At 39.3% G+C, this 25,329-nt stretch overlaps 1 protein-coding gene and 1 non-coding gene across 4 annotated transcripts in view; one reads left to right on the top strand and one right to left on the bottom strand.

The window, feature by feature from the left end:
- The window catches only part of hmcn1 (hemicentin 1), an 82,759-nt gene that overhangs the window by 19,429 nt on the left and 38,001 nt on the right, over window positions 1-25,329 (bottom strand). For 2 of the 3 annotated variants that reach the window (XM_081606117.1, XM_081606120.1), the window contains exons 29-78: window positions 24,947-25,073; window positions 23,784-23,938; window positions 23,426-23,704; window positions 22,662-22,943; window positions 21,375-21,483; window positions 21,127-21,296; window positions 20,770-20,924; window positions 20,347-20,470; window positions 20,109-20,210; window positions 19,081-19,257; window positions 18,848-18,999; window positions 18,567-18,690; window positions 16,876-17,051; window positions 16,255-16,351; window positions 15,937-16,059; window positions 15,674-15,829; window positions 15,017-15,298; window positions 14,731-14,898; window positions 13,802-13,915; window positions 13,585-13,671; window positions 13,296-13,487; window positions 12,177-12,350; window positions 11,982-12,095; window positions 11,757-11,902; window positions 11,518-11,668; window positions 11,189-11,386; window positions 10,994-11,107; window positions 10,365-10,552; window positions 9,840-9,936; window positions 9,524-9,685; window positions 9,294-9,407; window positions 9,002-9,204; window positions 8,366-8,447; window positions 8,144-8,275; window positions 7,739-7,888; window positions 7,429-7,588; window positions 6,672-6,796; window positions 6,421-6,595; window positions 5,757-5,854; window positions 5,393-5,671; window positions 5,113-5,309; window positions 4,928-5,009; window positions 4,036-4,172; window positions 3,696-3,837; window positions 3,433-3,577; window positions 3,214-3,341; window positions 2,978-3,134; window positions 582-703; window positions 310-474; window positions 32-139 (exon numbers count right to left, since the gene is read on the bottom strand). In XM_081606117.1, coding sequence (XP_081462243.1) covers window positions 32-139; window positions 310-474; window positions 582-703; window positions 2,978-3,134; window positions 3,214-3,341; window positions 3,433-3,577; window positions 3,696-3,837; window positions 4,036-4,172; window positions 4,928-5,009; window positions 5,113-5,309; window positions 5,393-5,671; window positions 5,757-5,854; window positions 6,421-6,595; window positions 6,672-6,796; window positions 7,429-7,588; window positions 7,739-7,888; window positions 8,144-8,275; window positions 8,366-8,447; window positions 9,002-9,204; window positions 9,294-9,407; window positions 9,524-9,685; window positions 9,840-9,936; window positions 10,365-10,552; window positions 10,994-11,107; window positions 11,189-11,386; window positions 11,518-11,668; window positions 11,757-11,902; window positions 11,982-12,095; window positions 12,177-12,350; window positions 13,296-13,487; window positions 13,585-13,671; window positions 13,802-13,915; window positions 14,731-14,898; window positions 15,017-15,298; window positions 15,674-15,829; window positions 15,937-16,059; window positions 16,255-16,351; window positions 16,876-17,051; window positions 18,567-18,690; window positions 18,848-18,999; window positions 19,081-19,257; window positions 20,109-20,210; window positions 20,347-20,470; window positions 20,770-20,924; window positions 21,127-21,296; window positions 21,375-21,483; window positions 22,662-22,943; window positions 23,426-23,704; window positions 23,784-23,938; window positions 24,947-25,073 — 7,596 coding nt within the window. The remainder of the gene's footprint in view (window positions 1-31; window positions 140-309; window positions 475-581; window positions 704-2,977; window positions 3,135-3,213; window positions 3,342-3,432; window positions 3,578-3,695; window positions 3,838-4,035; window positions 4,173-4,927; window positions 5,010-5,112; window positions 5,310-5,392; window positions 5,672-5,756; window positions 5,855-6,420; window positions 6,596-6,671; window positions 6,797-7,428; window positions 7,589-7,738; window positions 7,889-8,143; window positions 8,276-8,365; window positions 8,448-9,001; window positions 9,205-9,293; window positions 9,408-9,523; window positions 9,686-9,839; window positions 9,937-10,364; window positions 10,553-10,993; window positions 11,108-11,188; window positions 11,387-11,517; window positions 11,669-11,756; window positions 11,903-11,981; window positions 12,096-12,176; window positions 12,351-13,295; window positions 13,488-13,584; window positions 13,672-13,801; window positions 13,916-14,730; window positions 14,899-15,016; window positions 15,299-15,673; window positions 15,830-15,936; window positions 16,060-16,254; window positions 16,352-16,875; window positions 17,052-18,566; window positions 18,691-18,847; window positions 19,000-19,080; window positions 19,258-20,108; window positions 20,211-20,346; window positions 20,471-20,769; window positions 20,925-21,126; window positions 21,297-21,374; window positions 21,484-22,661; window positions 22,944-23,425; window positions 23,705-23,783; window positions 23,939-24,946; window positions 25,074-25,329) is intronic. The other variant, XM_081606119.1, reaches the window with a different exon arrangement.
- Window positions 21,725-21,806, top strand: trnas-aga (transfer RNA serine (anticodon AGA)). The gene has a single exon. It is a non-coding gene; the product is annotated as a tRNA-Ser (tRNA).

Here is a 25,329-nt window from a genome sequence, read left to right as displayed (position 1 = left end):
GTACTTATAAAGCTTGTAATAGTCTGCATACCCTGCACTGTTAGCTGCACATGTCTGTGTGTGGAGCCAGCGATGTTTTTGGCCATGCAGGTGTAGCGTCCAGCGTGACTGAGCTGAGCAGCAGGGATCTGGACATGACCTGAGGGACACAAATAAACCGATATGCTTCACATCAGTTACAAAAGTTCAGATGAATCATACCCAACAAGCTTTTAAAATGACAAAGAGCATAATTAATTTAGTGGACTAATATTGAAATATTTAACTAAAATTATAGCATATAATGTTTTGCATGAATAAAAGTTTAACCTGTTGGCAAAATGTTGTATCCTTCCCCTTTATTGAGAAGCTTCATGCCGCCTTTGGTCCAGTCGATTAAAGGTGCAGGCACCCCAGTTGCAGTACAAGCAATAACCACCGGGGACAGTCTTGTCACAACTATATCTGTGGGTTCATCTGCTATGGATGGAGGAACTAGGACACCAACAAATTATTTTGTGGAATTAAAAAACATCTTAAGCTAAAAAACTCAATAAAAACAGTGACAAGAATGATGAAATCTAAACAATTGTTTTTCTCACCAATAACTGAAAGATTAATTAATCTGGATTCCTCTCCAGCTTCATTAGAAACCACACATTTGTACTCTGCAGTGTCCTCCACTGTAGGAGCTATAATCACCAAGGAGCCTGATGACAGCAATCTAAAAAGTTATTAGGAACAATAAAATATTTTTAAGAAAACGCATGGTAAGAAGTTTTAATTAACTACAACCTGCTGTACATAAATCTTGAATATTATGATCTTTGGGGTTGTCTGGACTTAATACAGCTATAAAATACAGGCCATTTACCATAAATGTATTACTTTGAAAACAAACTATAAAAAAGGATCTATACTAAAGTAAAAGTATTCATACACTCTTAACTTTGCCACATTTATTTTATTAGGATTTTATGTGAAAGAGCTACAATATGGAACATAATGTTGAAGTATGAGCAAAAGGATCCATATTTTTCTTTTTTTCTTAAATAAAAATCAAAAGCCTCTTGGGGCATGACTGTTCCACCTTTTCACATCTAACGGCCGACATTTCTGAACACCCTTTCCTGCAAAAGAGCTCAAGATCAGTCGCGTTGGTTGGAAAGTAGATTCAGGTCTGGAATTCGACTCGGCCAACAGTACACATAAAAATGATTTAACCTAAATTATTCCATTGCAGCTCAGAGTGTCTTTTAAGCCTTTGTGTCCAGCTGGAAGGCAAAACGCTGTGCCAGTTTTAAGACTTGCAGCCTGCAACAGATGTGGTACTATTGGTAATTTTCATCAGACCAGAGCAGCTTCTTCTACATGTTTGCTGTGTTCCCTGGTGGATAAACTTTACTTTGAACATCTTATGGTTTCCTGAAGCAACCATAAACATTTCTGCCACTCTTTCATTAAGGCCTGGTTTGTTAAGTGCACAAACAAAATGATGTTGTCCAACCTGAGCTGTGCATCTCTGGAGCTTTTCCAAACTTCTTATGAGCCGCTTAGATACTTGTCTGATTAAATTTTTAATGATGTCCTGTAAGTTTTGGTGGATGATTATGTTGTCATGATTTGTGGTGGTGAGGATGAACACTGAGACCCAGATGATGATGATGATGATGGTTTAATAAGGAGAAGCTCAAACAGTCCAATGCAGCCGGCACGGCAGAGAGAATAGCACACGGCTAATTACCGGTAGCAACTGATAGAGAACCGGAAAACGAGAGCTGATGCCACACAAGACTTAACCAGTTCTACTGTGACGACTGACGCTGACAAAGACGAGGAACCGACAAGAGACAAAGCCAACAGGTGGGTTTAAATACACAGGGAGGATAATCAGGTAACTAGACACACCTGGGAAGCAATCAACAGGGATGACAGGAACAGGACTAAACACAGAAAACCTCAAAAATAACTACACAGAAAACAAAGATCACAGCATATGTTTTGGTAAATTCCATTTGTAAAACACTATTTTCCTTTTTCATAAGATTGAATGAACAGCATATTTTGAGATTTACAAATCTTGTGGTTCTTTTATTGTTAATCTAATCCTAATCCTGCTTTAAAGTACACACAAGCAGACTCTGTTTATAAATTGGAGGCCTTCCAGGGGCAGTTGGTTGCTTTAATTTCTTTTTAGAAATATCAGAGTAAGGGAGCTGATTATTAGTGCCTGAAACACACACTACAATTTCCATCCATCCGTCCGTCCGTCCGTCCGTCCATCCATCCATCCATCCATCCATCCATCCATCCATCCATCCATCCATCCATCCATCCATCCATCCATCCATCTCCTTCCGCTTATCCAGGGTCGGGTCACTGGGGCAGCAGCTTCAGAAGGGAGGCCCAGACTTCCCTCTCCCCAGCCACTTCTTCCAGCTCCTCCGGGGGAATCCCAAGGCGTTCCCAGGCCAGCCGAGAGACGTAATCCCTCCAGCGTGTCCTGGGTCTTCCCCAAGGCCTCCTCCCGGTGGGACGTGCCCGGAACACCTCACCAGGGAGGCGTCCAGGAGGCATCCTTACCAGATGCCCGAGCCTCAACTGGCTCCTCTCGACGTGGAGGAGCAGCGGCTCTACTCTGAGTCCCTCCCGGATGACCGAGCTTCTCACCCTATCTCTAAGGGAGAGCCCAGCCACCCTGCGGAGGAAGCCCATTTCGGCCGCTTGTACCCGTGATCTCGTTCTTTCGGTCATGACCCAATGTACAATTTTCCACTATATACCTCAATGTTGGTTCTGAGTTGCAATGTGCGCAATGAATCCACCAAAGCTTGTAGTCATATTCTGACAAAATGTGAAAAAGTTCAAGAGGTATGAATACTTTTGCAAAGAACAGTAAATCCCAAAACACCTTTCACACAACATGCAAAGAGATACATGGTTTAAAAAGATTTATGTTTTATAATTGAGTAAAGAGTGGTAGAAAACCTGAATAGACCTGTACATGTTCTGATTCTGCTCAGTACTGATGGGTCGACCATTCTTCAGCCAGTTGATGGCGGGTTTGGGAATGCCGGTGGCCTCACAGGGTAAGGTGGTCTGAACGTTGACAATCACCGTCACATTGGTGCGACTGCTTGCGATAGAAGGAGGCACTACAAGATGAGAGGAAAGAAATAGTGGTGACTGCAGCTCTACTTAACGTTGCTTTGCTCATGCATAACTATCACTCACCATAAACTTGAAGATCGATTCTCTTGCGCTGTGTACCAGCTTGATTTGTTGCCATGCACAGGTAGCGCCCGGTGTCTGTCACCTGGGCTAAGGGGATGTGTAAAGATCCATCCCCTGCAAATGTATATCTGGATAAATATTAACAAATTAGACATTGATATGGACATTAAAATATTGTAATATAGTGACAAGAAGACGGTTTAGGAGAACATGTTGTACCTGGGGTTATTTTCTGCTATTACTGCTCCATTTTTCCTCCAGGTGACTCGCGGCGGTGGCACTCCGCTAACCACACATTCAAGAGTCGCTGGCTTGTTGATGTGTCCCACCACCATCTGAGAGCCGTCCTTGATAGTTGGAGGTACTGATAGGATAGATGTTCATATTACTAAAATAGTTTGACTTTTCATAAGACAAAATGTCCAATTTTATTGTGATTTTGTTTTGTTTACTTAATGTCTCAAACTATTGTCTTTATTTACCATTAACAGTCAGGTTAAACAGTCGAGTGGTCTTGCCCGCGATGTTACTCGCCATGCAGGTGTACTGAGCTCTGTCCGAAAGAGCCGCCATGTTGATTTGTAAATAGCGTCCACTGGACAGAATACGAAGCCGTGGCGATTTCTACACGTGTGAAAGACACGAACACAAATGTAAGTCAGAGTATGCATTGCATATTTGACATCAATACATAGTTTCTATTTCACTTGTATTAATATTACAAATTTTTATGGGTATGCTGATACACTGTGCTTCTCTATTAAGGTACAAACTAACCAAGAACAATTCTGTTCTATTCTAGTAATGGTTTACGCTACTGACCTGGAGCGGTGTGCCATCCTTGAGCCAGGTCAAAGTTGGAGGTGGAACAGCATCAGACTTGCACTCCAGAGTAACCTGACCCTTCTGCAGCACTGACAGATGCCGAGTTGTGCTTTCTCCAGAAATGTTAGGGGGAACTGAGAGGAACAACACCAACAAAAAAGGCCAGATGCTATTTATAAATACATTTTTAAGTCTTTTGTTTAAATATTGATAATAATAGTCATGGCTTTCATCAAGCAAAAGCAAGCAAATTTCTGTAAATCCATTTATTTTTTTATTTTATTTTTTTTACAATATTTATTTACTGGTCAAGGTTGGCGGTAAACCACTAAGCAATAGACCAAATATCAACACTGATGAAACATATAGATCTCATTGAGACATACGTTAATGTTAAAATTTAATCATTTTTCAGTTGTGATGTTGGTTGTAACACTATCGCCCTTTAAACAATTACCAAAGTCGTGTTGATATGACAAGAAATTAGCATTGTATATTACGGAATGGAGAAATAATCACATTAATCTGAATTGTCATTAAACATGCTTCCATTAACGTTACAACAATTATAATAAAAGCAGTTCCAGTTGTAGTTGAGGAGACCCAGTACTAACACACTCGATACCAGCAGCACCATGCAGGACTGTGTTCAATGTAGTTCTGATCGGTAATTATGAATTTTACTGAGCAATCAATATTTTGTTTTTATAAAAAAAAATTTCTGATGATATGCAGAAAGCATATTTTTAGTGCACTGCCTGTATGCTTTGTATAAACATGTGTTTCTGTCCACAGTCACATTCACCACTTTCCTCTCAATGTTTGGATATTTTCTTAAAATTGTAAAGTTCCTGAAGATTCAAAACAACACAGCAGCTAAAATACTCACCATGCACTCGAACCAGGAAATCTTTGTCATCATCTCCTGCTGGACTGTTTGCTAAGCAGCTGTATCTGCCTGTGTCCTCCAGCTGTGGAGGAAAAGGGATTTTTTAAAAACATTTTTACAATAATACAACATATGCTGTGACAAAAAGAGGTAGGATTTCACAGTTTAAATCTGGGGAGACCCACCTGTGCTGCGGTAACGCGGAGTATCTCTCCCCCACGGAGGAGATGCAGGTTTTCTGTCTGTGGGAGTGGGCGTTCATCCTTCAGCCAGGTCAAAGTGGGTGTTGGGATACCGGTGGCCTCACAGAGCAACTCCAGGACATTATTCACCACTACAGAAACCTCTTCTGGTTGACCAGAGCTCTTGATACGCGGAGGATCTGAAAAGGTAAGCAAAATGAAGCTAAAACAAAAGCTGAAAACAAAAAATAGAAGCTAGAGAATAAAGTTTGCTTTCATTTACCCAGAACTTTTAGGTTAAAATGGCGGCTTGCTTGACCAGCATTGTTATTAGCCACGCAGCTGTAGTGTCCTGTGTCATTAACTTGGGCCTGGTTGAACTGTAAGGTGGTGTTAAAGCCAAGGAGACTGATTCTGTGGTCAGCTGTTAACGTTTCTCCATCTCTGAGCCAGGAAATGGTAGGAGTTGGACTCCCATCAGCAACACAGAGCAATGACGCCAAATTTCCTCTGATGACAGTCACATCTTCTGTGGTTCCTGCTCCTTCCAGGCCAGGAGGAACTGACGGTGAGAATTTAAAAGCTCGTTACCGGCCGGCTCTTCATTTAGCCTTGAGAAACCTAAATGTCTGAACAAATACACTCACCGTGAACCTGTAGGTTGTACTGTCTGTTGTCCACTCCTGCTCTGTTAGATGCCACACATGTATAGCTTCCACCATCAGACACTTGGATTCGGTTTATCCTGGTACACAAAGGGACAAAATGTTCCATCATGAACACTTTCATATTTACAAGTGACTACACTGTAGTTCAAACGTTTGTACAGTAAATACATCTACAACCCGTGAACTTGTTTGTGTTCGATACATTACAAAATCTTTGAGTATTGTATGTCTATTCTTTGTCAAAGAACAACAGAATGGAACATAAAGGACAAAGGCAACCACCTGCCTTCAACATTTATCTAAACAGATAGCATCTGTGTGTAATTTAAAGCTGCAGTATGTAATTTTATAAAAATTATGTTTTTTTAAACATATTTGTTAAAGCTCTCACTATCTTGTGATAGTCTGTGAAAAAAATCTAGCTTCTCTGGTTCCTTGTGCCAAAATGTGAAAAAATTCAAGTGGGAACTTTTACAAGGCATTGGAAATCCATTATTTAATGATTAAACCTTTTACAAAAACACATTCTAAGATAAGAGCTCTTTTTACAAATATATTAAACACAATATTTCAGACAACATCTTAGGTAAAAATCCCCAGAAAACTAAAAAGCCTTCTTTATGCTCCCTGACCACTGACCCACCGGAGCACTTGTCCAGCAGAGAGAAGTCGTATGTTGGAGGAGACTGGGAGAGGCAGCCCGTTCCTCAGCCAGTTCAGTTGCGGCCGAGGTGACCCAGTAGCAACGCATTCGATACTGACAGAACTGTCCAGAACTGCGGTCTGATCCTCACTGCTGCCGAGAATGGATGGAGGAACTGAAAGAAGACAAATTTGAGGTCAAGCCATAGATTACATATACACTTTGAGTTTACAATAAGGAATTAAACCCACCATACACATGTAAATGAAAGATTCTGTCCTCTTCTCCAGCAGCATTAGAGGCCACACAAGTGTACTTTCCACTGACAGCAGGGTCCGCTTGGGTCACGGTTAGAGTATTACCATGTGGACTGACCCTAGAGGAAAAGACAGAGATGTTTTACATTTTTAACACCTTAAAGGCAGAGTAAACAGGGAAACATTTGGAATAATTTTCAAGTTTCTATTGAAAGTGCCTTTGAGAGTATTATGCTTTTGTTTATATGTAATCTTCCTCAATTCATTCTTAAGTATTGCTGCCAGACAAGATTTGTAAAACCTACAACTTCAGTGCAAAGTAATAAAAAAACAAATTCCAGTTTGCATTTTGCATATATCCCATGCTATGGTTAAATTCAGAGCATTCAGAATTTCACAACAGGTTTTTATTTTTAAGAAAGAAAAACCCAAACCACTAAAAACTTCACTAAACACTTATTTCGATGATTGTTTTTAATAATTATGGTAATTTAGGTCTGGGTGACCTGTCCCACTTAAGGAGTGGTTTGACAAGTCCAAAAGGTTCTTTGCCACAAAGTTGAATGTGTGGGAGGACAAAGCAGCAAGTTTATTTCCTCAAAGCTACACATCTTCCTACATCAAGTGCAGTAAGCCAAGCTGTGAATTACTGTAATCTGTCTGCAGCATAAGGGTGCAAAAGTTCAGACAGGTAGGCTAATGACCTGCTACCAAGGCTATTCAAACACCTGGGGGTTGTACATCTAAGTACCTGAGACCTTTGAGTTCTGTGCTCTTGATGGCTTCTCCATCTTTCAACCACTGGATTGTTGGAGTCGGGATTCCCTGAGCTTCACAGATCAGCTCAATGCTCTCATTCACAAGGACTCCCATCTCCCTGGGCATTTCTGATCCAGAGATACTGGGTGGGACTAAGAAGAAATTATTAGATTAAGTGCAAAACAGCTGACAGATATGAAAATATTTGCTGTGATAACAAAAACAATTTCATTTATTCTTTAAAGCTATTCTCCTAAGGGATTCAAATCAGCCTAAGGCTCATAGTAATGATGTTTATGTACCTTGCATAGTGAGGTGGTAACTCTTGTGTGCTTTGCCCTCAACATTAGAGGCCACACATGTGAAGGTCCCACTGTCAGAAAGCTGCAGCCGTGCTATCTGTAGTTTGCTGCCTCCTGAGAAGATGTTCATCTCCAGAGACTCAGAGTTCTCTAAAGGAAATATAAAGTTTCCATAACTGTGATTATGCACATAATGAGACTGATTGTTTTAGGTCTGTTAGGATTACGACAGTTATTTATATTTACTAACTCCAGGAATAATGATCAAGATGTTTTGAGAATCTTTTATTTCTGTCTTTCAGTCAAAAAGATTACATGTTACATAAGTTTTCCTTAGCATTTAATGTTACTGATTATTAACCTGTATGACTTAAGTCATACATTGTCTGGATATAATCACAGTACCTATAATGTGTCCATTTTTCAGCCACATGAGACTGGGTGGAGGGATTCCAGTAGCATCACAAGTGAAAGCAACTGGGTTGCTGATGGTTTCCACAACATTCTCCTCTGCTGGGCCGTCGATACTGGGAGGAACTGAAGAGTTAGAACTATTTATTATTGTGCCGCGAATAAAAAAGCACTTTCAAACACCTGCTTTAGCTGTTTTTGAAATCTACACTCTACCATGAATATTCAAGTTGAAGTTCTTGCTCACTTGGCCAGCAACATTTGAGGCCATGCAGACATACTGGCCTGTATCAGACACCTGCAGAAAATAAAGTGTTACATAAAAACTTTGCATATTTTTGCAAATACAAATGATCCCTGCACATATAAGAGGCATTAAACAGTGTCTTGCAAAAGTATTAATGCCCTTTGAACTTTCAGATTTAAGAATGTATATTCAAAAACATTATCCATTCAATCTGAATTAACTTGAGCTTCCTTGCACAGAAATTTAAGTCTCTATATGTGCAAACCATACCCACAAAGGACTTAAACCTCTAATTATGCAAAAGGTAATTGTACAAAGTATAAACCCCATGTTTATTTGTGAGACATTTTAAGGTCCTTGTATCCTTTTCCTTCCACATCAGTTATGTGCTACTTTGTGTTGGTTTATCACATAAGACCCAATGAAATACAACAACCTTAAGAGAAGGTTGCTACGTTGCAACCTTCTCTTAAGGTTGCAATGTAGCAAAATGTGGGACATTTCTAAGGGTGTCCATACTTCTGCAAGAGACTGTTTTTAAGTAGTAGGTATTTACTATGATTCCATAATTAATAGAAAAAAGAAGCCAACATTGTTTGTGTCACCTCAGAGCGTTTGATCTGAAGCATTTGTCCCCCTGGCAGAATATGTGTGTTGGTTGTTTCTGTCACCACTCTGCCATTCCTGTACCAGGTGATAATGGGAGGAGGGACGGCGTTGGACTCGCACTCCAAGGTTACAGATTTCCCAACAAGAACATTGACCTCTACAGGCACGTCTCCGCTGTTGCCCCGGATACTTGGAGGTACTGGTGAGGCAAGGAAAATGAAAAATTGTTCAGCATGAAATAAAACCAAAAACCGAGAAGAATCTGTAGAAAAGAAATGATGGGCTTACCATAAACAGTGAGATAGATGTGTTTGTGAGCCTGTCCTGCTGCATTTATGGCCACACAGCTGTACTTTCCACCATCAGACACTTTAGCTTTAAGGATCTGTAAAGTACGACCACCTGAAGAGACAAATGAACACAGACATGTTCAGAATCTTATGTCATATTCTATTCTTGCAAGAACAGAAATACTGTATTTCTTCTCTTTTATACATGACTGATAATAATTTCAGTACCTGGCATGATGAGGGTATTACTTTTAGGCTGTATGGGCCCCCTGTCATTTAGCCAGCTCAGGGTGGGAGGAGGAAAGCCGCTAGCTTCACAGGTGAGGGACACAAAGTTGTTCACCACCACCGTCACATTCTCTGGACTCACACCAACAATCGTGGGAGGCACTGCAAAAAAAAAAGTAAAAAAGAAAAAGAAACATGCAGTAATCCAAGTCATTGTAAAAGCATAAACATTTCAGTCAATTCATAGTCTTCATATTAAAATTACATCCAATTCACAAAGCAAAAAGGCAATTCAGAACAGCCTCTAATAGCTTACCATGAACATTCAGGTTAAAGTGTTTCTCTGCACTTCCAGCTACATTTTCAGCCACACACACATACTGTCCTGTTTCAGAAACTTGAGCATTCGACACCTGAGGGAGACAAAAACTGCTTAAACATCAAGATTAAAGCGACAGTATCAGATTAACAATGTTAGAACGAGATTTCAGGCTCACAGCAAATTAAATATATATATTTAAAATTCATAAAATACTTTAAAAATAAATACAATACAAACTCTTAGGCTAGTCCTAAATATGAACTCTCCAAAAAAAGCAAACACAAAACTATTATGCTAAAACAAAACTATGAAAACATGAAAAAGATGGTAACTCTGAAATCATTTTTAATGCAGTGTTTTTGTAAAAAAAAAAAAAAAAATTGTGACATTGCAGAATAAATTTCTGGAATACTCAAATTGTTAAGTTGAGATTCAAATTTTTATTGCATGATGAAATCGTAGCTGAACAAGCGACTGTAGGGTGTTTGCTTATATATTTCTGCGTTTCCTGGTCGTTACCTGTAATGCTCGTCCATTAGACAGAATACTGCGTTTTCCGCCTGAATTCATCGCCTGACCATCTTTAAACCAGGTGATCTTGGGGGTTGGGTTTCCATCCACGTGACAGTCCAGTTGGGCAGTTTTGTTGACCAGGACAATGACTTCTTCAAGCACATCACTGTCTGATCCTCTTATGCTTGGAGGTACTAATGCAGTAAAGACACAAAAAAGCTTTATATGGTTGAAAGATTGTGAATAAATGCTTATACAACCTTTGCAAAAAGGTGTTCTAAAGCCTTAAAATACTTGGTTGTAACAGAGACTCTGTTCTTCGTTGCTTGATTTCTCCAACAGTGAGATTTGGGAGTTTTTAGTGATGCTGATTGGCTGCACAACCATAAGTAAAGTGGAAAACTTTAGACGTTTCTTTGGTAGTTCTAAGATGGTTTCCACTGTATCTATTATTGCATATCTGGCGCATTTGGTGCTTGAACTATTAAAATAGGTAGTTATAAGAGTTTTTAAAGGGGATCTGAATTACGCAGTTATAAGACATGTCACCAAATTAATTACATGACACAAAAGTCTTCAGAAAACTATGCAATAGCCATGAAAATGAGACACTTGTACCAAAAATAAACCCTCACCCAGCACTCTGACGTTATACTGGATGGAGTCTTCTCCTGCTTCATTGATGGCCACACAGGTGTATCTGCCAGAATCTTCAAGCTGCGCCCTGGGAATCTGTAACACCCTCCCACCTGAGAGTCAGACAGTATGGGCTATTACATGTAAGCTTTGCTTTCTTGTTTCCTTATTTTATTATTGCTAACTTGACTCACCGGGTAGGATCAAAACTTTGTCATTAGAGGTAAGGAGCTTTCCGTCTTTGTACCAGGTGAGGGTTGGAGGGGGTACAGCATTTGTCTCACAGTACAGAGAGATTGGATTGTTAAGTATGACATCACGAGGATCCCCTCCAAAACCCGAGATTGATGAAGTATCCCTGACTCCACCAGGCCTATTGAAATGTGGAGGTACTGCAATAAATGAAAAAAAAGAAGAAAAAAATTCAAACCCCAGTTTGTTGATTTCTTTGATGACACAGATTTTATCCCTAGAGGAGTAAATTTCCACAAAATTGACCCGAGCACCAGTCCAACCAGTTCACCTTGTATATTTACATCAAAGTCCTTCTCGTCCTCTCCTGCTAGATTAGTGGCGACGCAGGTGTAGCGACCAGTGTCTGACACTTGGGCATGTTTGATCTGAACAATGCGACCGTTGGCTATGATGGACACATGGTCATCTGCCATCAGGGCCTAAAGAAATTATGAAATTGTTTGACTGAATTTTGCTTTGAGAGAAAAAAGTCTTTCAGATGCAAATGGTAGTATTGTGGATTCCTACCTGTCCATCTTTATACCACTGCAGTGCTGGAGAAGGAAAGGCCTGAGCAACACATTCCAGGGTCAATGTGCTGTTAATTTTGATCTTTACCTCTTTAGGGGCAAGTCCTTCCCCAGGAATATCATTCTTATTAATCTGAGGAGGAACTTCAGTAAAAAAAGAACATATTGAGCAACATATTGGTTATATTTATGTTATTACAATGTTGTTATGCAGGAAACTCACCATAAACTTTGACCTCATAGTGCTTCAGAGTCTCTCCCGCCTCATTTGTGGCCACACAAGTGTACCTGCCAGCATCCTCCTTCTTGGCATTAAGAATCTGCAGCGTCCGTCCGCCTGTTAAAGAGAGGTTAAACAAAAATCACATCAATCAAAAGTCAAGTTGCATTCTGCTTTTTCACACTTGTAACCTCAAACCTGGGAGAACTCGAACGCTGCGAGTCGATTCAAATGGATTGCCGTCTTTGAGCCAGGTGATCAGAGCAGGAGGGTAGGACTGGACTTCACAGACCAGGGAGGTGGGGCTGCTCAGGGTCACTGTAACCTCCTCCGCAGAAATGTCAGGACCCGAACCAGCAATGGTGGGAGAAACTGACAAAAAAAGCAGGGCCAAAGACAGACAATCATGTTAGGAAGAGATTAAAAAGGAATATATATTTGTTGGCACCGCTGGTAAAGATTAGTCTCCTATTGCAAAAGGAAAAATTCAAGATTCAATTTTGAAAACATTTATTCAGAGACCAAAACAGTTTCTAAGACAATCACCTGTGGAATAATTACTGGTATTCAAGAAGTTATAAATGATTAAACCACTAACTAATGTTAACATTTAGCATTTATAGTATTAAAAGGTTAGTATTACATATTATTGACTTTTTTCTACTTTAAATCATGTTATAAACTTGTTCCCTCATCAAAAACATAGCTGGATAACAACTAAAGTTGACACAGTGACTTGAATGTGCTATGAAACTATGTGACTGAAAAATACATAATACTGCCCCTTTAATTAATGCTACTGCCTTAGTTATGTACCACACAGAAGCATACCTGCTAAAAAAAACAAAAATAAACCACAAATCACACTGTTTATTTGAAATATAAACTAAATGTGAATCAGATTTAATAAAAAATGAGTCCAGGTTAAGTTTTTGAGGATCAAGTCTGGTTAAGTTTCAGATTATTTACTCCAAATTCTGGTAGAAATAAACTTTTTGTCATAAAATGGATGATAACTAGTGAACCTATTATCCAAGATCCAGGAAGTTTTTAAACTTTGTGAGAAACTGTTTACTGTACAAATGAGTGGAGCACCATATTTATATTCCCCAAAGAAACAGAAAGTTGGGGAATAGTAATAACAGCAACACTAGAAATACACATCACGATAGAAAAAGTTCAACATAAATCATTTTTACACGTTTTGACCAGAGGTGCCAACCAATGTGTCTGCTTCTATATGCATGTGTTCATCACAAGGTTCTTAGCCCAGCAGGAAATGTTTCAGACATGAATTAAAATAAAGTGCCTGCATACCCAGAACATTGAGGTTGAAATGCCGTCTGCGTTCTCCTGCGCTGTTTGATGCCACACAACTGTATCTTCCAGTGTCTGCAACATGAGCCTCAAAGATCTGGAGGAAACGGCCATATGACACAATCTGCTGACGTCTGTCAGGCACCAACAGCTGTCCGTCCTTCAGCCATTTAATCTCTGGTGGAGGGTTACCTGGCAATAAATTTAAACAATTGCACAGTTGAGAATCTTTTTTTTAAATGTAGCTTACATTACATAGTATGTTTTAGAAGGAGAATGTGTAATTTACCTGATGCTTCACAGGTTAGAGTGATGTTTTGGGATTCTTTTACTTTAGTATCCATGACCGTTCCCTCCTTCACAATACTTGGAGGAACTGCCAACGAAACATCCAACTTGTTCATAATTTTGCTTGAAATTGAACTAAATAATTATTATAATGCAAATAGGCTATGGCTGTAATGCGACTTTCATCTGAAAATCCTCAAGAAATTCACTTTCTTCACCTAGAATGTCAAGATCGAAGTTTTTCCTTTCTTCTCCAGCGCTGTTGGCGACAACGCAAGTGTACTTCCCAGCATCCTCCACTGCGGTGTGCAACAGACGGAGACTACGCCCCCCTACAGGTTAAACAGATTGTATTAAAATCTGACTCTTTCCCACCATAAACAGACACCATGCAGGAATACCTGCACATAAAATTGATTCTGGTTGAAGTGCATTCTTGTGCTCTGGAGATAATAACCAGTTAACACTGAGAATTTGGGCTCAGATATTAATGATGTTAAAACATTTGAATTCCAATTTAATGAGATTCAAGCCTCACACAAGGTCATGAGAAACTGCTGCAAAAATAAGCAAATTATCTAACAAGTTACTGAAATAACTTGCTCCCTCACAAATTAAGATTTATATTTTTAACTTGCTTGTATTACGTTATACTATAATTCTAACTTTGTTTAGTGAGGAACTCAGACTGCCGAAACCTGTTTCCAAGTCATCAATCTATCTGAAATGATCTACAGTAGCCAATTTCCAAATTATTGCAATTATGCTTTTAATCCTCCGAATCGTACACTGCATGGTGTAGCGCAAGAGCTCTTTTGACATTTCTCAAAAAAAAATACGGAAGGAATTATGCTGAAATTTTTGAATTGGTTGATATTTTCAACACTATTTTTCAGCCATATAAGTTTATTACCACCTACAGCTCATACTTTCTGTTAACTGTTACAAAGTATGAATCTCCAATGTCTTTTGCTTAAAGAAATTGCACCACACAAAACAGACAGACAAAAGGAACGGTCTGGTCAACAGGTCTTTTAATGACAAAAAGTATGGAGAAATTAGGAATGGCTAAACAAATACAAACAACTGTAAAGCTACTTTAATATTAAGATGAGAGAAACCCATGCAGAGTAAAACTCAAACTCACCGGAGACGATGCGCACCAAGCTAGTTGCCTTGACTGGCCTTCCATCCTTCAGCCAGGAGATGGAAGGCAGAGGGATACCAGAAGCCTCACAGTTCAGAGAAGCTGGGTTCTTCACCACAACACTGACGTTTTCTGGAAACTGCACCTGACCGGTTATAACAGGTGGGACTGAACATGATGAGAAAATGGTGGAAAATGATCAACAAGGTAATTATTTAATCAAACTGAAAACTGAACACTTCAATGTAAAAATCAAAACAAACAAAAAACGATCCCAGAATCGTACCATGCACACTGACGTCATGCTTAATGTCTGCCTGTCCTGCCACATTAACAGCAATGCAGGTGTAGCGTCCCGTGTCTGACACCTTGGCGTCTTTAATCTGCAACACTCTGCCCTCGTTTAGGACCTGAGCACCATGCTGGCCCTCTATGGGCCGCCCGTCCTTAAGCCAAGTGACTGTGGGCTGTGGGACGCCCTCTGCAGCGCAATGCAACGTCACACCGCCTCCTTTTGTCACTGTCACATCGTTAGAGTTGTCTTCACTACGTCCGATTGAAGGACGAACTGCAACAGGACAAGGTAGGAGACAATGTGAGAGAAATTGCTGATTTCACATTACTTTGAAATGCATATGCCACACTTTTTTCTGAATTAAATGATGCAACAATTCATGCAAAAGAAGCGTAAGTACTGAGACACAACAACCAAAAACAATAAATAAATATTGCCTTTGAAAGAACATTATCATCATAATGGAAAATATCGGGCTCATTTTAATTAATCATGTGATTAATTATTGTGACAGGCTTATTATGGAGTATTCTCATTCTTTGTGAATCTGAATTTTGGGATTTCAGTTGATGACAATGTACAACAAAACACATATGAGCAACTTATAGAACAGATCAATGCAGGATTTGACGTTGCTGGAGTATGCACCATAAACTTGGAGGCTGTACTCCTTTGAGGTGGAGCCAGCAGCACTGGAGGCTGTGCAGCTGTAAGAGCCTGTGTCTGTTTTCTCAGCGCTGGAGATCTGCAGCTGGCGCCCTCCAGACAAAACCTTCAGCCGCTGGTCTGGCTTTAGAGTATAACCTAAAATATGCAGAAAGCAAAGATCAGCTAAAGCGCTAAAATGTACCTCCACATACCACAGTCTCTTACACTGGTTTGTTGACTTGTGCTAGCATAAATAGACTCACCATCCTTCATCCATGTAAGGCTGGGAGGTGGTATACCACTGGACTCACACAACAGAGTGATAAAACTTCCTTCGATCACAGTCATAGGAGATGCCTCCTCAGAGCCGCGGATACTGGGAGCAACTGCAATGACGACAAGACACCTTAAGGAGGCCCTCAAATCAAATTAAACTGGTAGCTGCAAATAACTGGACTATGATCAATTTACACATAGGATTTCATAATTTGAAGACATTAAATAAGATGTGTTCATAAAAATTTGCCATTTTTAGCATTTTTCCTGTTAGAAGAATTATAGATGAGCACATCTAAACTTACCCCAAACAATCAAGTTATAGTTTTTCTCAGTTTTTCCAGCAACATTGGTGGCTTCACAAGTGTACCTTCCTGAGTCCTGCAGCTGAGCATTATCAACCTAAAAATTAAATTCACAGACATATCAGGGAGTTTGGAAAAATTACAGATTAAACTTTCACGATTTATGTGATAGATCAAGACAAAGTAGAGTAAGTAGAAAAAAATAATGCATTGTTTTCAAAATTTCAATCAAAACATCCCCTCAAAAGCTTGGTGTGGATTTGTGCTCAGCCTTCAAGAGTCTATAGTCTGTGAACCACATTTTCCCACAATGACAAGTTAAGTTCTTCTGGCGTACTTCACATGAAGGGACTGAAATTATAGCCTGTTCTTGAGCAATATAGCTCAAGTTCAATCAAATTGGATGGAGAACTCCCATAAACTGACTTTCTATCTAACCACAGATGCACTCTCTACTTTTGCAAGATTGTTGTAAATTTTGAACACCATTTATCATGTTCATTTCACATCACACTTTTATAAAATGTTGTGTTGGTCTATCACATAACATCCCAACAAAATACATTAAAATCTTTTGTTCTGTACAAGATGTACTTGTACAGAATCTCTAACAGACTCTACCTTGAGTAAACTACCATCTGCAGAGACAATTAGACCAGGTTTCCTGAAAATAGGGCGGCCATCTTTTCGCCATAAGAGAGTTGGTGGAGGCACTGCGTCGCTGTGGCAGTGCAGCTGTACTGGACCACCGAGCATCACTGTTGCATTCACTTCCTCACCCTTGATGTTCGGTGGAACTGGGTAAGACATGAGTAAGTATCAGAGAAAAATGTTTCCATGCCAGGCAAAATGTTCTCTCTGTATTTGATTGCTCTAATACTTTGATCATTTTTTTTATCCTTCTTGGAGTGCAAAACAATGTGAAACAAGTTCAAGATTTGTTTGCAGAACTAAACAAGACAACAAGACAATTCTGAAAGCTAATTGAAATGGCTTTACTCTACTAAAAAATAAAACAATGTGACTCAGGAAATAAAAAGTATTTCAGAGAATACCTCAAATATGAATGCACAAATATGTGAGTCTAATGCTACCCAGTTTTTGGAAAATATTAAATGCCAGATGGGGAACATAAGGTAAGTCTTCATCTTATAAAAAGAGTCCAACACAAGACGTAATTCTCTCTCCATCAGGATTAAAGAAAAGAATGTTCCTCTCTTTGCAAATCTGCCTCTGTCTGGTAAATAACTTGAGATAAATATCTTTTGCAGGATGTTTTGTTTCTATGTAGAAAGCAGGTCACTGAGAAACAACACAACAGTCTTTTCTCCTCAGGACACAGGGAGTCACTCAAAAGATGGTACCAATTAACGCAACAAATCTGCCTCTGTTTCTGAGGACAAAACCTTATTGATATTCAGCAGAACAGTAAAGCTGATGCAAAAACACACATTACCAGTGGTGAATTATTGGCACCCTTGGTAAAGATGTGCTCAAATTACTGGTTATCACTGAGACTTTGGGTGTTTTTCGATCTCCTCTGAATCCTGCTAACTCTGTGTGGTAGTAAAATAAATCCCCTCATGCAGTTTAAACTCTTACAACTTTGACTGCAGACATGCACAGGTTTAAGAGGGAAGCTATTCTCTTATAGTCATTTACAGACTTATGAGGATCACTAAAGTTTTGATTTACTAATCGGTCTGTGTATCCTGTTGAAGTTGGAGAAATGGAAATTGGTGACATGTCACCTACAAACACTAGGAAACAAAGTTAAGGATTTCTCAACACTTTAACATTTTTAACTACAATCAGAGCAATAAATAATCAGTTTAAAATAACAGTTTAAAATAATGGCAGTCTCTTAGGGTGCCTAAGTTTCCATGATAAACAGGTGTTGAAACAAACCTTTACCAGGGGTGCCAATGATTTGCCTCTGGCAACGTGTGTTCTTGAGTCAGCATGAGTCAGAATATTTTGTCTAAAACAAAGGCAGATTTGGGCACCAGCAACTCTCCAGACCCCACTGAGGGACAAGGGTGTAAAGAAAATGGGTGGATGGATGGATGAAAGGCAGATTTGTTTTGTTAACTGGTGCCATCTTTTGAGTTACTTCCTGTGTCCTGAGGAGAAAAGCCTGTTGTCTCGTCTCGTTTCTGCAGTGATGTACAAATGTGTTTGCTCCATTCCTGATTACTGATATTTTTGCATGTTTGTCAAACTTGTACGTTTCATAACTTCAAATCACTGCAACACAAGTAAACACAAAATACAGTTTTCTTTATAAAAATGAGCAGGTAATGCTTTCTCACCATACACCCTCAGATCGTACTCCTTTTGTTGCTCCCCTCCTGCATTAACTGCAACACAGGTGTATCTACCAGTATCACTGACCTGGGCACTGCTCAGAGACAGGACTCTGCCTGCAGATGGCAACTGAGAAAAAACAGAGCCAGAGTTGAGCTCAGGAATTTCAACTCAGTTAATAGAATCCCTGAGAAGGAAGCTTCTGATAACGTAACAACACCAAAAAGGTACAACAAATCTCACTACTCATAGATGACAACTAGCCAGCTAAGCTTTTGATTTGTACCTGTAAACCATGTGATACACTTGCCACAGGGCTTCCATCTTTTAACCATGTCAGGCTGGGAACAGGAACCCCAGAGGCCTCACACGCAAGTTTTACAGCTTCATTCACCACAGCTGTAACCGTTCCACCTCTACTGGAGATTTCTGGAGGGACTGTAAGTAAAAGGATTGCAAAAATGGTTGGATATGACCGTTGATAAAGTGAGAGGATTATAACGCCAGCGAAGCACCAACCAAACACTTGCAGACTGTAGACTTTCTCTGCTGCTCCTGCTAGGTTAACAGCCACACATTTGTACATTCCAGCATCAGATAGATGGGCTTGTTCAATCTCCAGCACCTGGCCGCGCTTCCGGATCGGGACAGCAGCTGCACCAGTAAGAGGTCGGCCATCTTTGTACCATGTTACAGCTGACGCATAAAAATAAAATGGAGAGCAGTCATGAATTATATAAAAAAAGAGAAAATAGAAAAATAAATTGCAACAATAGGCTCATAACTCATTTAGTCACGTAAGTGTAGCTCAACATACTATCTTACTGAACTTTTCATAAAGTGATGAGAGTTATCAAGTCATTTAATCTAGAAGACATGCAAGGATAGAGTCATGGTAAAATATGTATGTACAATTTTGCAGAATCATTTTAACCTGTGCAGGTTTTCACTTATGAACTCATTTTTATTGCAGTGGTATAGTCAAACTGAAAATGAAATCAAACTTCATAACAGCAAAATCCAGTTGCCACACTTATCATTAAAATTAATACAGCTGAAGAAGTTTTTCACTTAATCAGGATTTCTGCCACTTTAATTAAATCCTTAATTTTAATAAGGTAATAAATATTAACAACGTGAATTAAATTATTAATTTAATTAATTCAATTTAAGCTTGAGGCAGAGCCCCTTTTCTTTTAGTTACACTTCAAGATGCTAATTTTCTGCCTGCATAAGTCAGAAAATCGGTTCATTTGTCCACATTGACAGCCAGAGAAATACTTATAAAAGTTTAAAACAATTGAAAGAACTGGAGAAGCAAACCTAGAACATGGATCAAAGAAGTGCACTGTACAGCTCACTAAAATATATATTTTTTGCTTGTTATAATTTCTGTCTAATCATTCAAAGCATTTGAAATGCCTTGTTGCTGAAAATGTGCTACACAGTCAAAATTGCCGTTTTCACAAAAACAAAGAGAGCTGCTGAGAACTCCAGGCTCAGAGTGATCACAGCAGGACGGTGGAGAACGTCTGCAACAGTCTCACCAGGTAATGGACTTCCTGCAGCTTTGCACTCCAGCTCAGTGGGGAAGCCTGAGAGAACAGTCTGGTTGACGACGTCTGCAGAAAGGAGGATGCTGGGAGGCTCTGAGAGAGAGATATAAAACATTTTATGCAAGAACGATGGCAGCTCTGCGTAGTTAAAATAAAGATGATGACATAAAGATGTTCAGCAGATCCCAGGAAATAAATGACAGAAGAGGCTGGTGTGTCTGTAAATTACCATGGACACTCAGTCGAACATGCTGTTGGGCTTCTCCAGCTGCATTTGTGGCCAGACAGGTGTATCTCCCAGAATCCTCCAGTCTGGCTTCTGTGATATTTAGTGTTCTTCCTGCTGAGTGCAGCTGTGGCAGTTAAAAAGGCAGACAAGGGGTCAACAGAGTTAAGCATGGTCGTTGCTCTTTATGTAGGAGCACAGGCATGAAATGTTTATTCTTTTTGCACACTCATGATTCTTACTCAGGAACAGAACACAGTTGGCACAAATGCAAATATTTCCTCAGAGTTTTAATAACTTAAAGCATATCTTCAATGGAAACTGTAGGAAAAATTCAATATGTCAGTTTGAATAATTTCAGGCTTGAATAGATGCAAACTGACAACCGATATTTTTTATTTTACTAAATAATAGCCAGACACCAACCTTGAGGTGGTCTTTTGTTGTGACCACAGGTCGGCCATCTTTAAGCCAGGTGAGACTGGGTGGAGGAGTGCCACTGGAGATGCACTCCAAAGTGATCGGTTTGTGAAGAATCACTGAGCGATCTGCAGGCCCCGTCGTACGGATAGATGGTGGGACTGCAGAATTGCACAGAATAGGTTATTTTATTTTTTAAAAATTACAGTGTTTTTTTATTCCACAACAATATGTGGAGCAAACATAAATAAAGGGAGATATTTACCCAAAGAAGAAGCTTGTATTTTAATATTAAAACAAGTTATTTTTGCATAATCACTGAGATTTAGTTTTTACTCTAAGTATCTTTTCTTTATTCTGTACCTTGGACTGTCACATTGAAGTTCCTCTCGTGGTCTCCAGCCTCATTCGTGGCCAGACAGCGAAAATTAGCCGTGTCAGAGATCTGAGCACGAGAAATGATGAGCCGTCGCCCGCTTGCTGCAATCCGCAACCCTTCTCCAGATCTGATTCGTTTCCCATCTTTGTACCATCTGGAAAAAAAATTGTTGGCATGTTGCCTGGCGATGCCTGCTTGTTTTTTTTGACGGTGTGTTGGACTGAAGCCTTACGTGATAACAGGTGCAGGCGTCCCAGTGGCTTGACACTCCAGCTCCAGAGGAGTGTTGATTATTACTGAGCTGTCTGTCACTGCGTCAGCTCCATCAATGAAAGGAGGAACTAGGGCAAACACAGAAAAACAGTCAAATCTCAAAATAACATTTAAATCAGTAGGGCAAAACAAGCAATAGTAAAACTATTTCATTGAATAGACAATATTTTCCTGATCCCGTTCCCGTCTATTTGCATGTGTGTCAGACAGAGAAAATCCCAGTGAAGAAGCAGCTGTCTGTTTCCCATGACGTGAACACATTGTTCAAACAGAACAAAAAGCAACGCCACTGGCATTTGCTACACATGGGTTGTCGTGGCCGAGTGGTTAAGGCGATGGACTAGAAATCCATTGGGGTCTCCCCGCGCAGGTTCGAATCCTGCCGACAACGGCAGAAGGTTTTTGTTCCAGCTGTCACAAAACGCCGGGAGCAAAGTTACCACAACGCGGTGCAGATGTTTCAGGTTTCTCATACAGGAAGATTTCTAACAACCAAAGCTGAATTCAGACAATTCTAGTTGTTTTCTCACTAGATATCCACTAACATGAAATTCTCACAAAGGCTTAAAAAATGTTAGACTGATCAATCCAAAACTAAGAAGGGACAGGTGACGTAAATGTAGAATGACCTGTTTCCTATAGACAATCATCATTTTCAGTAATCTCAAACAATATTTTTCCTGTGAAAATTTAAGCATCTTAAAATTCTAAACTTATATATTTTAAGTACATGAGTAATTATTTTGGATACTTTGCTATTTGTAAAAAGTGTATGTATCAATACCATTAATTTTAGTAGTAAAACTATAATTTTGACTAAATTTAATGATATTGTTGCATTCTAAAGATTACAATTTGAGTTAGAAATAGGGATGTTTTTTGAATAAATGTTAAAACTTAGGAATATTTGCTTTTCAGACTGCTAGTTTAAAGACATGAAGTGATTACTTTCTGCACAACCATCATGTTTAGCTAATACTGAGTTTCAATTTAGAAGTATATTCCTCTACATAGGACTGTAGCAGAACGTTCTAAATATTTTTAGCTGAAAAAAGAGAAAAACATCTGTAAAGACAACTCACTTAAACTCTCCTCCCTGTTTAAGTGTTTGTGTTGATGTTGTAATAATAATTTCTAACTTTATCTTTATTTACAATAATAAAAGATAAAATTCTAAAAATCATGCAGGTAGAATAGATTAGGCGTGATGATTGTAATGACTTGAATAATATATGTGTCTCTTTACCCAATACTTTGACATCATATTTGACCTCCTTCTCTCCAGCGATGCTTGTAGCAACACAGATGTAGCGTCCAGAGTCTGAGATGGAGGCTGAGAGGATTTCTAATTTCCTCCCCTGATCTAGAAGACGAACACTGTCTCCATGATGCACAGGGACTCCATCTTTCAGCCAGGTGAGGGAGGGCGGTGGGTGACCTGCTGCCTCACACTCCAGGGTCAGATGTTTACTGAGGACCACTTTTCTCTCCGTGGGCCCATCGTCCCCTCCAGTAATGGTGGGAGGCACTGCGGGGAATATATGAAATAGAAGAGGACAAGATGCTACAACTTTCTTGCTCAACAAATATCGCATTTATATTAACAGTGAATGCTTCCACAAGTAAAAATCATGCAAATCAGTGTGGGGCATGACTTCTAACTAATTATTTAAATTATTTGTATTATTTTATTTCATAGTAAATACTCTCTAAAATGCTAACTAACCTAAAAACTTAAGCTCTGGATCAATTCACTCCTATTTTGTACCAAGCATTAATATAAATTTTCATGACTTCATTAACAAAAAACACAGCTTCTTATTAAATATACAATCTTTTTTATCAAGTTGCACCACTAAAACATGTAATTTTAATGTTTCACATCTTTATGTTTTTGTTTCCATGTAAGTGTTTATTATGCACAATTTTTCTTCATTTAAGCAGACAGGCTAAACATATAATCAAGATCTATTTAAATGAAAATTAAATCTAAAAGATAAGAAAACTTACTGTAGACGTCCAGCTCAAAGCTCTTCTCTGCATTTCCGGCCACATTGTTAACCCTGCAGGTGTACTGACCAGCGTCAGACGCCTGAACTCGTGGGATCTTCAGTCGGACACCTCTCTCTAGATACTGAGCCTGTCGGCTGGACATGATGGCTTGTCCTCTGCGGTACCAGGTGATGGTGGGATGCGGTACTCCACGTACTTCACACCCCAGTGTTACCATTGTGTCCAGCAGTGCTGTCACATCCGTTGTTAAGTTGCCTCCTATGATGGCAGGAGGCACTGTGACAACAGGATAAAAAAAAAAAATCAATCACTGTAGAATAATGTGCCATTTATCACTACAGATGGAAACACACACCATAAACACTAAGGTTGAAGTCTTTGGACTGTTTTCCAGCTGTGTTTATGACGCTACACTGGTAGCGACCCTGGTCTCCAAGTCGAGCATTTTTTATCCTCAACACCTGACCCCTGTTGATGACTTCCAGATTGGGATCACCAAGAAACACCGACCTAGAGAGAAACAGAAACAAGGTGACAGAGATAAAGTTTAATTTTAATGTACAGCTACCCTCCCTGTCAGAGGGTTACATAGACATGAGTCTCATGTTAATTTTGGACATTTATTGATACATTTTAAATGTTCTTTTTCAACAACAGTATGATCATACAACATAAAAGATGAAAGATTTTTTTAAATTAGGAGTTTGGTGCACATATGTGACTCTATTGTGGATTTTAGAGAAGTGTAAGCTTTCTGCAGGGGCTGAGGCCAGGGCCGTTCCAGATGTTTAAAGTTAGCCGCCGACTTTCTCCATTTCTAAACCCAGCTTTGATGTGTGTTTGCAATTGTTTTCCTAATTGTGCTAAAGTTTTAAATATATAGCTGTTGATTTGGTGAAGCTGAGTTTTGTCCTCTCGCCTTCCTGCATTATTCCCATCACTTTGTGCAATGCACCACCATTGCCACTAAATGAGACCAACATTCCAATGCAACCACGTTGCTGTGATGTTTGCAGAATTAAGAGAAAAATATTTTGGTGCCGACGGTTGTGATATGCTACATAAAGTGGTATAGAAATAAGGAAGGTGGACTCCGCTTGTTTATCCAGTCAAAGCAAGCTTTGATGTGGAGAAAACAGAGTGACATAATTCTTCTGGAATTTTCTCATCATCAGCCCTTGGATATTCAGCCAAAACTATGCAGGAAGGCTTTTCAATAGCTGCAAAAAGAATGCATTTTTTTCCTCCACTTTCTGAGGGACATTACACCAAACAATAGTGTGATTGTAAGTATATGTGAGGTTGTGTTTATTTTGACTTTGTGGGTTAGAGAAAATGCAGTTGTGCACCCAACTATTTGCTTTTTAAAATGCGTCATATCACCATTTCACCCAGAAAACTGAAACAACAAATCATTAAAAGGCCCCAAATAAATATAAAGTTCATGCTTATAATGAGTGCATGTTAACTGCTGATTAGAGAAGTATACTGTATTTGTTAAAATCAGAATACACTTACTTTCTGTCTTTGTACCACTGGATTGTGGGAAAAGGTGAACCGTGCACTTTGCATTCAAGCGTGAGCTCTTGTTTGAGAATTGTTGAAACATCCATAGGAGAGCCAGATCCTACAATTGTTGGTGGGACTGAGAGAAAGAATCAAGTTTATTGGATGAATTTTACAGAAAAATTACTATAAATGCATAAAATTTAGTCTGACCATTTTACCCTCGAGCTCACACAGGGTCTCCGTTTGCAATCGATTCTTTAACAAATCTTTATTTCATCTTACGGTATGTTTTATAGAAGTTTAAACTCTGCAAAGTACTTCATATATGGCTGATATTGAAAATAAATGTTTAAATACTAAATGTTTCCCCTTGAATATACTTTGACTCATAA

The sequence above is a fragment of the Poecilia reticulata genome, chromosome 4 (genome assembly GCF_904066995.2).
Source record: "Poecilia reticulata chromosome 4, P_reticulata-male-v2, whole genome shotgun sequence".
Lineage (NCBI taxonomy): Eukaryota > Metazoa > Chordata > Actinopteri > Cyprinodontiformes > Poeciliidae > Poecilia > Poecilia reticulata.
The sequence above is the reverse complement of the archived record's forward strand: the minus strand, read 5'-3'. Positions and strand labels throughout refer to the sequence as shown.